The 12,663-nt window shown below is 40.7% G+C and overlaps 1 protein-coding gene across 1 annotated transcript; it reads right to left on the reverse strand.

Moving 5' to 3' along the window:
• Positions 1-360: 360 nt before the first annotated feature.
• Positions 361-11,313, reverse strand: il13ra2 (interleukin 13 receptor, alpha 2). Its single transcript, XM_078265230.1, is given in 11 exon segments — positions 361-1,841; positions 1,843-1,872; positions 2,068-2,173; positions 5,262-5,409; positions 8,069-8,223; positions 8,365-8,549; positions 9,028-9,148; positions 9,256-9,412; positions 10,318-10,469; positions 10,800-10,931; positions 11,164-11,313. Coding segments are annotated over 10 exon segments (1,200 nt in total). The 5' UTR covers positions 10,891-10,931; positions 11,164-11,313; the 3' UTR covers positions 361-1,786.
• Positions 11,314-12,663: the final 1,350 nt, after the last annotated feature.

The raw sequence follows: 12,663 nt of genomic DNA on the forward strand, positions 1-12,663 counted from the left end.
AGAAGTACATTACACTGAAATGTTTACTTCTGTCTGCTGAAATATAATGGGTTGCATTAGTAGGCATTCAATCCAACTGACCATGCTATGTTTTGAATGTTAGTGATGAACGTTCACTTTGATAAGTCTTCAGTTGAATGTTTTGTCTTTTGGAGTTCTTAGGGCTCGATGGTGTTTTAAGCCCCCAACGTCTCCTTCCAGGCAGCGCTGCGACCGTTGACTTCAAGGCACCTAACCCTACACACACTGCAGATATCCAGTGGCTTGTTAAACATCTTATCAAAGTGAATCCCACATTGTGCCCTATTACAAAAAACAACAAGCTGTCCTTCTTTACAGAAGTATTTGAAAAATAAACAGTATTTTATTGGACAGTAATTTCTTTCTACAACCCATAAACACATGTCAAATATGACCTTTTAAATTCTGAGGTGACGTAGTACACAATACATTAACAAATCCAATTAAACATTATACTCAATATGTATAATGTATACTGTGAAATACAATCTTGCATTAGCTTTCCATAAAAGGCAGTATAACAGTTTAATACAATAAATAGCCAAAAGGAGAGGGGGAGTACATTGGTAATATTTGGTATAATTAAGGCATTTTGGCATATTTTGAACAAAGGTTTTACAGCTATGGACTCATGTTGAGTAAAAAAAAAAAATTTAAGATTCTTTTTTGGGCTTTTCCGCCTTTATTTTGATAGAACAGCTAGGTGAGAAAGGGGGAAGACATGCAGGAAAACGTCACAGGTCGGATTCGAACCCTGGACCTCTGCATCGAGGCATAAACCTCTCAGTATATGTGCGCCTGCTCTACCCACTGATTTCGCCCATCTAGCGGTGAAATTGTATATGACAACCAACTGAATATTACTTTCTAGCTCTTACTCCTATGGTGGCCGAACCCGAAATTAGCTCTCTCCATCGTTTACACGCAGCTGTTCTAGCCACTCCAATATTAACTTTGGTCTTGTTGCTTTGCCTGTCGCGTTGTCGTTTTATTACTCTTCTTTGCTTTCCTGGTGAGTAATCTCCCCCTTGCATACGTCACGGTGCCAATAGGTGTAAGAGGGCAAAATGCAGAGGTATGTCCCTCTTTGGCTGATGTATTTTAAAGATGGAGGCGCTACATGGCTGCTGTCATTCGAGCGAGTCGCTCCTATGTATTCTGAATGATTCTGACTGTCAGATTCTACGCTTAGGAGAATACTTTGATTAGTTGGTGGAAGTAATTACACATGAATGAGTACATATTTGTGAAAGAACAAAGGTTTTGTTGCTAAGAATCAACTCAAAAAATTACACAATGTAGGTTTAAACTCTTGGCAAGCAGACTTGGCATTACGTAAATGCACCTGGTTCAGTTGTTGCCTGAACTAATTGGCAAGAGTTGTGGCAAAAAGTAAACAATTTTACAAAAAAAAGTATAAAACTAACCATAAAACCATCATTAAGAGTAATACTTACGCCAAAACATTTTCAGTTAACATGACACTAGCATAACAATGCATAATATAAAAAGCAAGTGCAATGCAATATGTTGTATTACTGTAATATAATACTTTATATATACGTTTGTAAATGTTACATGTTTCGGTAAATAACCTGCTGTAACCTTGAGCGTCATATGTCATGTCTTAAGCAATGTGTTAGCAGTGGTTACAATCTAAGGTGATGACTTGTGTCATAAAAATTAGACAGGTGGAATGCTGCAATTTAAAAATCTGACAGAGGTGCTGTTTGAGAGCGATGAAGGTGCAGATTTTCTTGCCTTTTTAGGCCTCCGCAAATGCAAGTACTGAATTTTTGGCAAACAATGTAGTGAGCAGAGTCTGGCTTCTTCAGTTGTCTCGATCTCCTCCTACAATGGAAACACAGTTTGGAGTGAGCTCATCTTATTGTGTGTGTGTGTGTGTGTGTGTGTGTGTGTGTGTGTGTGTGTGTGTGTGTGTGCGTGCGTACGTGCATGCGTGCGTACGTGCATGCGTGCGTGTGTGCATGCGTGCATGCATGCGTACGTGTATGCGTGCTATACTGTATATGTGTGTTTACTCACACTTTGAGCACTGCCCCCGCACACAGCGTCAGCACCAGTATGGCGATGATGGCAACAGCGATATATACATAGACAGGTACCATGTCCCATTCTGATTTCAGTGCCACTAAAGCAAGCACACACAAATGAGGTAAGGTTGATTTATTGTTTATTTACTTATTCCTTCAACAACAAAAAAGCATATATCAGAACCTTACAAAGACAAGTCCACTTAAGGCCAGGACACACAGAGCCGATAATCAGCCGTTAGACAGTCTGGTGAGGTCAGTGACTCGAGTCTGTTCGGTGTGTTCCGTGCCGTCGTCTGTCCAAGAGGCTGTCGGCCTTCATTTTGGCTGACTGGACACTACCGGCAGTCAGACTCAAATGACCCATTAGATTGGTAGAGTGCTAACCCGGAAACGGGGAGCGGAATGAGCCTGACTACAGTCTCTCAAAATCTTTGTTGATCTGAAATGAAGACAGATTCAGCAACTGCATGGCCTATTTCTCACTTAAAATGTTTTCAGAAACACGTTTCGGTGAACTATCTTAGTACAATATGAGATCGTATTCTGAAGAAGGCGCCATGACAGTCTGTCTTTGAATTTCCAGGGAAACCAGACCCACGTGACGCGTTCATCCAATCAGCTGCCGGTTTTCATTTTTGGGCGACAATAGAGATTAGCGCCGCCCGTTGCTTTGGTGTGTTCCGAGGCACTTTTTTGATCAATTTGGGGAGACTGATCAGCCCAACTGCCTTTTCTGCCGACGTTTGGCTGTAGGCTCTGTGTGCCTGGGCCTTAAAATATACAAGAATGAATGCATGTGCATGAGCAGTGATTAACACGCAGTTAGACATGTTAGATATGATATGATACGTGTGTGGTAGCTAGTTATGAAAATTTGTTTGGTCGTCAAATGCGCATACTTTAACGTGGCAAAATTCCTTGTGTTTCCCTGAGTTTCGGACCAGTCCTGAAAATGGCAATCCCCCACCATGTACGGTTTAGGCTGTAGTCTGAGTTTTAGGCGGAGAAGAAAAATAATCCTTAGAAAAACAATAGGGTTCCACAGCCCTGCTGTGCGAACGGCGTAGCTCTTGCTACCGCCGGTTCTTGCAGACTCGGGCTTGGACCCCTAATTAGAAATATCAACAAGAAGAACAGATCCAGGGTACAAGCAGCCGAAATGGGTTTCCTCAGGTGGCTGGCACAGTCATCCGTGAGGAGCTCGGAGTAGAGCCGCTGCTCCTTCGCGTCGAAAGGAGCCAGTTGAGGTGGTTTGGGAATCTGGTAAGGATGCCCCCTGGGCGCCTCCCTAGGGAGGTGTTCCAGGCACGTCCAGCTGGGAGGAGGCCTTGGAGAAGACCCAGGACTAGGTGGAGGGATTATATCTCCAACCTGGCCTTGGAACGCCTCGGGATCCCCCATCGGAACTTGTTAATGTGGTTCGGGAAAGGGAAGTTTGGGGTCCCCTGCTGGAGCTGCTACCCCCACGACCCGATACCGGATAAGCGGACGAAGATGGATGAACAAGACGAACATCAAAGTCACCCAGAGGATTAAGTATTTCTAACTTTTTTGGTTTATTTTGCAGTCCATTACAGTGGTGCAAGGTGCATAGTACCAGCAACCAGTCTTCCCCAGTTTAGAGATGATAAACTTTTAAACTTCTCCAATGACCCAATGTCATGGTTGAACTCAACTAAAGCCCCTCTCACACAGGCTGTTCAAGACGGGACTCTTTAAGCTGCCTCGCCGTCTGTGTGAAAGTTACCAAGACGGAATAAGGGGACAAAGTGGTTGCGCTTTTAAGCTGACAGCGGTAGTCACAGAGCCGTAACAGAGGTGAACCAACATATGTGGGAAAGGGACAGCCGGCTTGGTGGGACTACATGCAGTATATGATGCCACAGCTAAAGTTATTAATAACAAAAACATTGAAATAGCCTAGTCTTTAAATTATTATTAAACTTTTTCATTTGCAGTTCAAATGAGACTGAATGGGATTCAGTGGTTGTTCAGATCAGAATTACAACACAGCTATAAATGTGCGAAATACTGAAGTTTAACATTTGATTTGACGTGATTTGAAAAGTTTGTTAGCTGTCTTATAGTATAATGAATACAATGACACTGTGGAAAATGGCATCCAATAGTTTAAAGATAGTGTGACTTAGATTATTCACCAAACAAAATCCTAATGATATGGAGCAAAACAAACTAACAAATTAAAGTTGACATAATAACAGAAGGCATTAAAATAATAATAATTTATTTCAAATATAACAATGCCATAGCCTATATATGCAATTTATGTTTTGCAATATCATAAAACAGCAATTATATGATGTGGCCATCAAGGTCTTACAGCTGGGAATCCACAAAGTTAGTGTGACTCATAAATGACTTATGACAATTACAAAAAAAGGTGCTTCGCAGCTTAGTTTGTTACTTTTTTACCCACTGGAAACTCTTTGTATGAATCATTCTTGAGTGTGAGATTAATGATTCATTTATGATTTCATAAAAACTCAAGTGAATGTTTTATGATCATCTAGACAAAGACTGACTGGTTATGGGAAATTACTGTGGATGGCTTCTTGTTTTGTCTTGTTTTGTCTTGTCTCTATACTCTTTATAAATATTCATTTAATTTAGTTTCTTCTCCCGGTCAATTTGAAATCTTCCATTACAATTGGTGTCAGAAGTGGGATCGGTAAAAAAGTTCGTCAGGACTCCGGAGGACGTTCGGTGGAAAAGGCCTTCCAGGATCACTAAAAACACGATCCTGCCTCATTCCTCATTAGAGTTGGAGTGAGAGGACTGGTCGACTTCACACCGATCCAAATGACAACGAAGTAATTTCCAGAGACGGGTAAGAAATAATGTTCATTTATTGATAATATGCAGGAGGAAGAATTTCCTGACCAAAATTCAAAAGTCAACGACATTGTTGTGCAAAAGAAGACAGGAATTGAAGTGTTTTTGTTCATGTGTGGTTTTCTAATGGTATTGTGTATTATTTTACTTTTATGGTTAATGTCCGACTAAAGAGAGTATTAATAAATGAGCATTTACCAAATATGTTTTACATTAAGCCTTTTTTGATTTCATTTGATTTCATGCTAGAATTTTTTTTCAGGTTTTCTTTGTAATGACAACAAGAAAATGGTTTTACTGCAATGTTGTAGTGACTTGAAACATCATTACCTGGCTGGCATGTCGGACGACTCCATTCACTCCAAAAGCTCTTATCTGCACAATACTTATTCAACCTGGACCGAACCCTGACGCAGGTTCTCTTATTGTCGCGGATGGAGGGCAGAGTTAGGCTCATCTGTTTGGTTGAAATCAGCTGCTGTCAATAACAAAAATAAGTGGAGAAATGACTTGAATATGAGTATAATAAAAGTTAGAGTTAGAGAGATACCGCACATAGCCCAATGCCTAATCAGAATGTCCAAATCAGAGCTAAAAGGCCATTGACTACTGATGATCACAAACACAATGATCATGTCCTCCATGTCAATGTTTAAAAAGAAGGGGACTAAAAGTGCAGTGAAAAAATAGCAGGCTATATATGAGAATATATCAACATACACTGCAAAAATGCTTATAAATGTCTTCACTGTCTTCACTGTCTGAGTAATCACTTATTTTATAAAGGTTGTGTTGAGTATTTTAATTATATTGTTCTGTTATGCATGTGTTGTGGTCTTTGCATGACAAGTAATAACAAGAATGTGTTTCATTGCTTTTGAATTTTTATTTATTTTAATGGTCTCCTGTTGCTTTTGAGTTGGGCCTGTCTGTTAAACTGGGAGTGTGAGTCATATTCTGATTCATCTGACAATCAAATATTCAGATTTGCCAAGATGTTCAAAATTTCAGCAGAGTTTTAAATCCTTTAAAAGTCTCTTGTTATCAACACTGGCAAGTTTGGTGTCAACACATGCAATGTGTCTAATAATTGCACTCAGTACTTTGAAACGTAAATACGTCATTTCAGAGGGAATAAAGTCAATGACAAGCCAAGCAGGGAACGCATTAATCTCTACACAGAAATTCTGGGAACATTCTCGGATGTAGAAATTAAATGAGAATGCAAAGTCATAAGAAGCACATGTTGAATTAAAGCTGCAAGCAGCGATGGACGGGCCCTTGCGCCATTTTAAAACATGTTTGCGCTCTTGCAACCGTGCATTTGCGCGGCACTCAGACACTGCAAATCATCACCGATGAAAAGGGAACTCCCTGCTGAGTTCAATGATACCTCACAAGAGACTCTACGTCCTACAGTTCATTAGCTGTGAAAAGGGGCGTGGTCAAAGCATAGGGGTCGGGGCAAACCTTTACCAATAAAAAAGGTAGTCTCTGCTGAGTTCATTGATACCTCACATAAGAGTCTACCTTAAACGGGTCACCAGTTATGAAAGTGGCGTGGCTTAAGCATAGGGGGCGGGCCAAGCCGTCCCAAATGATGAAGGAACTCTCTGCTGAGTTCAATGATACCTCACACAAGGGTCTACCTTAAATGGTTCAAAAGTTATAAAAGGGGGCGTGGCTTAAGCATAGGGGGCAGACCAAACCATCACCAATGAAGAAGGAACTCTCTGCTGCGTTCAACGACACCTCACACAAAACTCTACCTTACACGGTTCAAATGTTATGAAAGGGGGCGTGGCCTGAGTAAGTGGGTAAAGTATAAGGGGCGGCTCAGTATAACATGTAGACCACACATTATAAGTTCTCTGTAAATCGGATAATGTTTGTCATATAAGGCAGATTTCCTGTTGCCAGCGGGGGGCACTATGACCAAAAGTCAATATTGGCCTGTATATGTCCTCAGGCCTGGACCCTTGTTGATTCTGTGAAATTTCAAGCAGATATGACAATGTACACTGTAGTTACAGCCACTTTCTCGTTCATCGCTAAACACTCAAAATGCCCGCCATGCCACGCCCACACCGTTTGACGAAAAGTTTTTCTTTTAATAACTTTTCATCTTTACGGTGTTGGGATGGTACAGACCAAGTTTGAAGTCCACCGGATGAAATCTCTAGGAGAAGTTCGTTAAAGTATAACACCTTGACTTTTAGGCCTACTTCCTGTTGCCACTAGGGGGCGCTATGATTTTAAGTAAATATCGGCCTTTATTTGTCCTCAGGGTTGGACTCTTATGAATCCTGAAAAGTTTTGAGCCAACTGGATAATGTACACTCAAGTTACACCCACTTCCTGTTTTGATGGCGAAACGCACAAAATGGCCGCCCCGCCATGGCCACGCCCTATGACGATTTTTCTTTTAACAACTTTTCATCTTTAACGTCTTAAGAGGGCACAGACCAAATTTGAAGTTGATCGGATGAAATCTCTAGGAGTTTGTTAAAGTACGACGTGGAAATGGCCAAAATCGCACTAATTTCGAACTTTCAATTCAAAATGGCGGACTTCCTGTTGGGTTTAGGGTATGGCTCCAATGACGTTTTCTGTGCGTCTTGACATGATACATATGTGTACCAAGTTTCGTGAGTCTACGTTAAACGTACTGCAGGGGCTCAATTTTTTTATATATAGCGAGCCATTTTTGCGCGCCTATTCCTGAAACCCTTAAAATACGTAAATTATCACCAGACTTAATACGACCGCCAAATTTGGTGAGTTTTTGAATATGTTAAGCCCCTCAAAAAGGCAATTCATTTGCTGGGAAAAAGAAAGAAAGAAAGAATAATTCCTTCAGTTTCAATAGGGCCTTCACCGCTGTCGGCGCTCGGGCCCTAATAAAAACATGAATGCTTGTACTGACTCTCACAGCAGCCTTATCTGTTTTCTGCAGGTGGCTCTGCAATGCTTTCATCACTATTGCAGTTGTTTGAGCCCATTCAATACAAACAAAGGATGTGGAAAGCTATACACCTTCTGCACTACAATATTTCTGGGTAAAATACTCTGGTAAGTGAGTGCCTTAGAGTTTGTTAACAGTAAACAAATTACATAAAATATTAGGAAAACCATACCGAAGCAATTTTCCCATCAGGTCCCTCTTGATTGTGCTCCACCTCCCAATCAAGGCAATGCCCAGGAATAATCCCAACAGGACCTTCCCAGTGTAGTTCCAGCTGTGCGTCTGGACCTTTTTGCAGATGCAGCTTCTCTGTGGTTTCAGGCTTGACTGCATAAACATCAATGATGTATAGATTATTGTTTATCTATCTTATCTAGATCTCCCAGCTCCCAGTGGAGCAAGTAATGTTCACTATACACTCACTGAGTTTGCATGTGATGTTGGTACTACACAAGAAGGCAAACGTACCGTGGTTTTGGATTTGCAGGGAGATGAATGTTGGTTTCAGGGGCCCTTCAGGAGAGGAGCCATTAACACAGAAGTTGATATCAGTGAACTTAGGGAGAGATTTCTCTGTGAAGTTGCAGCCACTCCTGGTTCCGTTCAAAATCATGTATTTCGGGCATTCCTCTGCCTGTTCCAGCTTCTTGTGCCTGGGGAACAAAACCGACTGGATAACATAGGTGCTATCGATTCATCCAAACAGTTGTGTTGGTGAGGCTTGAAGATGTTTGCCGTTTACCATCACTTCAATTCTTCAGGGGTCAATGGCCTTTGTTTTGTGGTACTCAGTAGCATTAAAACTTGACATTCAAAATTATTAACACAACTCTTTTAAAAAATTAAGTATTATTTAGGATCAGCAACAATTCTCAGCATAATTGAGACAACCTTGACACTGAAGTGGATGTAAACAAGTCAAGGAATCACCAAAGTTATTCAGATTCATTCTCTGAGGATCTTAAATATATCTGTTCCACATTGAGTGACAATCCATCCAAAGTTGTTGAGATACTTACTTTAAAACCCCATGGTGACACTAGAAGAAAAACCAGGGGATCACCAAAGTTGGTAAGATTTATCTGAAGCACTGAAGTGGCTAGAAATGCCTTTGATCGGCATATGACATACCAGAAATATAGATTTTGCTGTGAGTTGGCCGGCATATATGGGCTTCTTCCCCAATTGCACTCCATGTACTTCATGTTATGGTACATACAGACAAAATCCTGAACAGCGGTACCCACAACACCTTGAGGTAGAAAGTGGGATAAAACCAATCAATGTCAATTCATACAATTTCCAAGTATCTCTTTATGATGTTTTTTTACAACCATCTATTAAGCCTTGAGGACTGACCTGTGTTGGGAGGTTTTTGGACCAGCTCAGTGTAGCTTGTGCTCTTAATCATAGTGCCGTTGGTGCAGGGTCCACTCAGCAAGGTGTACACTCTCACTCTAGCATCTTTCATCAGATCAAACTGGGCACTGTGCGTCATCCTATCTGACCTGATAACCTGCCAATACAGAAACAAACTACTCTGTTATGCAAAATGACAGCTTACATGTATGTTTACTGTGCTAAAACATTCAACCAAGTTGCCTTTAGACAGAAGGTTTGCTTGAGACATATTGTCCGTGAGACATATTGCAACCTGATGCTGTGCTTCTCTTGTATTCAAAGCTGGTTATTGTTGTCAGTCAGCATCAGGTGATTACTCCAGAAGATCATATCCTGAAGCATTCAACAATTCCATGGAACTATTAATCTCCTGCCAACAATAAATGTCTTTATCACATGTAATGAGACTGGATTGTGCCACACTGTCATAGATAATCATCGTCTTAGTCATTATAGGGTTAGGGTTACACCATGGTCTCTACCTGCTCATTAACTCTCTGAACTTATAGAACTGGTCTAAAAATGATAAATAAATCAAGGCAACACTATATTCTTATAGTAGAAGAAATGCCGCAGATCATCTAACATGAAGTGGCAGGTTTTTGAAGTTTAAGGTCACTATAATGTTTTTCAAGATTTGAAACACATTTTTGATTTGATTTTCTTTTAAACACATCCTTGTTTCACATAGATTTACATATTTAATCAGGATTGTATGAAGTTGAGCAGCTTCTACAGAGACTTAAACACATAATTCTTAACTAGCCTGCTGCATTTTATGGTTCTTTAAAGGGTATATATATATATAGTTTACTCTGGTAGCCACACAAGTTCACAATACAAAAAGGTACAGCTGTTGAATCTGTTTGAATCGCATACAATGTAGGTATGAAATTAATTGCCTCCATTAATTGCCTCATAGCATAGCTGATAATGTAAGCTATAATAATCACTTCTGGCAGGAGGTTAGGCAAGTTAAGTGCTTATATGTAAGATTTGAATAAAATGGTGAACACTTACAGTCCAGGTGTCCCTGTATGTGTTGAAGTACTCCACCTGATACAGTTTTGGGCACTCTGTCATATTAATCAAGCTGGCAGGGGGGCTCCATGTAATCTCGAGATGTCCAAGATGACCAGGGTCTAATATCACAAGGTCCTCAGGAGGATCCACTGCAATTCAAAAAAAAAAAAGATATGTATTTACAGTGTGTTGTGTGTCACTATTGAAAAAGCCTTTTTTTAGCAGGCTATGACTGTTAGGCTACTGTTCATCTCTGGCAATTTACACCTCGTTTTTGGAAACGTTTGGAAAAAGTCACACCCATACTGCCTCTGCAAAACTATTCATTTATTGTGCGCACACATTAAATGCATTTTATTTTATTTTGTCTGGTTTTCACGTATTTCGGTTTGCCTCTTTTAAAAAATAATAGGCTAGCCTCTAAGGACGAACAAGTGGAGTTGCTTGCGCCGTAAAATTAATATTTAATAATTACCAACCTGTAAGTCCATTGCAATGCATGCTCTCCCTCCAGGACATTAAGAGCAGCATCAGTGTCGCTTGATGAGTCAGCCAGGATTTACTGGCCATCAGTAGGCTATGTTCACGCTTGTTAGGCTATAACCGCAAGTCTGAAAAAATAAATGCAGATCAAAGAAATTGTAAAAACGGCAAAATAGAATAGAAATGGGTAGAAATTTACTGAGTGAGCTCACTATTACATTCTACTATCTAATTTATTTAACATAATAATAATAATAATAATAATAATAATAATAATTGTTTCCTAAAAGGTATGAAAACAAAATAAAACCTTTACATAAAGGCTAAAACAAAAGCTTTTAGACTAAGAGACGAACTTACGTGAATGTGACAGAGCGTTCCCCTCTGAGGCAGTTTCGGACAGAGTTTATAGGGGTGTGGGTGTGTGCTAGTCAAATCTAAAAGTCATACAATGGTCTTGTTTGTTGTGTCTCACTCTATCGGTAGGCTAACCGCAAGTGTTGAGGAAGCGGAAGACAAAAAGGTGGGAACGAGAGAAAATCTCCTTTCATCTGGACGCATGGCTCTTTATGCCATGCCATATGAATCTAGAGAGTGTTTTTTCTAGAGCAACTTTCTCAGAGATCCATAAAGGTAGCATTTGTAGGGGATATGAGATCCAGGGGGAGACATTTATTTTCATTAAACTAATGCGCCCGACTCGAGTCGCACTTAAGTCGCACAAACAGCTGACTTCAGACTTGACTCGGACTCGACCCAAAAGACTTCAGACTTGACTCGGACTCGAGCTTCGAGACTCGTCAACAACCTGTTTTCATTCAATTATTGCTTTTTAAAATCAAAATGTATTCATGTATTTCTATTTTCTTTTATTGGCGCATATACGGAGAAAAGTATGACGAGCTGTATGTCCCCTGTCCTTTGCCATAATGTGCAACGTAACGCATGCGCCTATGTGCGCGCACTCACATATCAAAAAATGCATTGCCGATGGCTACACCAAATCCTCCTGGAGTTGTGCCTTTTCTCATTAGTTTTGCTTTCAATAACTTCGTAAACAGTGTCAGTAAGCTAACAGCTACATGCAAGGTGTGTGGCACCAAGATAAATGATGCCGGATCAACAACGTCGGACTTCATCAGGCATCTCAAAACGCACCCAGATAGGTCAGTCACTCACACACTAATGTGAAAAGAGACGTTACATTTAGCATATATCGTCACAGGTAACAAGCTAACCATCGCAAAGTGTTGTGCTAATGCTGGGAACAGGCACGTTGTATCTTTATAGTTAGTAGTTGCTGAGGCTAAGAAATCCATGGCGCCAGGAGGCGTGACGCACGGATCCATCTACCCAGGAACAAACGCTGTGTCGGGGGGGGGGCAAACTCATGTGATGCGTAATTGATCCCGTGGATGATTTGTAGGCACAAGGTGTACCCGGTCCACCAAACACTGGGCCGTCTTGACTGTCTTAATTCTGCACATATTTCTGTTACTGTAGTCCTATTTACTATTTCATTATTTCATCCATGCGTGGCGCAGCGGATCCGTGCGCACTGTCACCTGCTGTGGAGACGCTGGCCTCACTAACCTCTCCTCCTCTGAGTCGGGTCTCCCTCGCGCTGGACTCAGTTTCACTGAGCATACAAACACTTAGAAAATAAATGGCATTACATCAGTGAGTTCATACTGCTTATTGTGCGTAATAAGCAGTATTGGACTGACACTGAGATGCATGGTGTTCTGTAACTGGTGTGGCGCTGCCACTATCCTCTTGATTTCCACTTCGACATTAGACATTTTTTTGAGTGAAAGAGACGTTACATTTAGCATATATAATCACAGGTAACAAGCTAAC

This window comes from Sander vitreus, chromosome 13 (assembly GCF_031162955.1).
Source record: "Sander vitreus isolate 19-12246 chromosome 13, sanVit1, whole genome shotgun sequence".
Taxonomy (NCBI): Eukaryota; Metazoa; Chordata; class Actinopteri; order Perciformes; family Percidae; genus Sander; species Sander vitreus.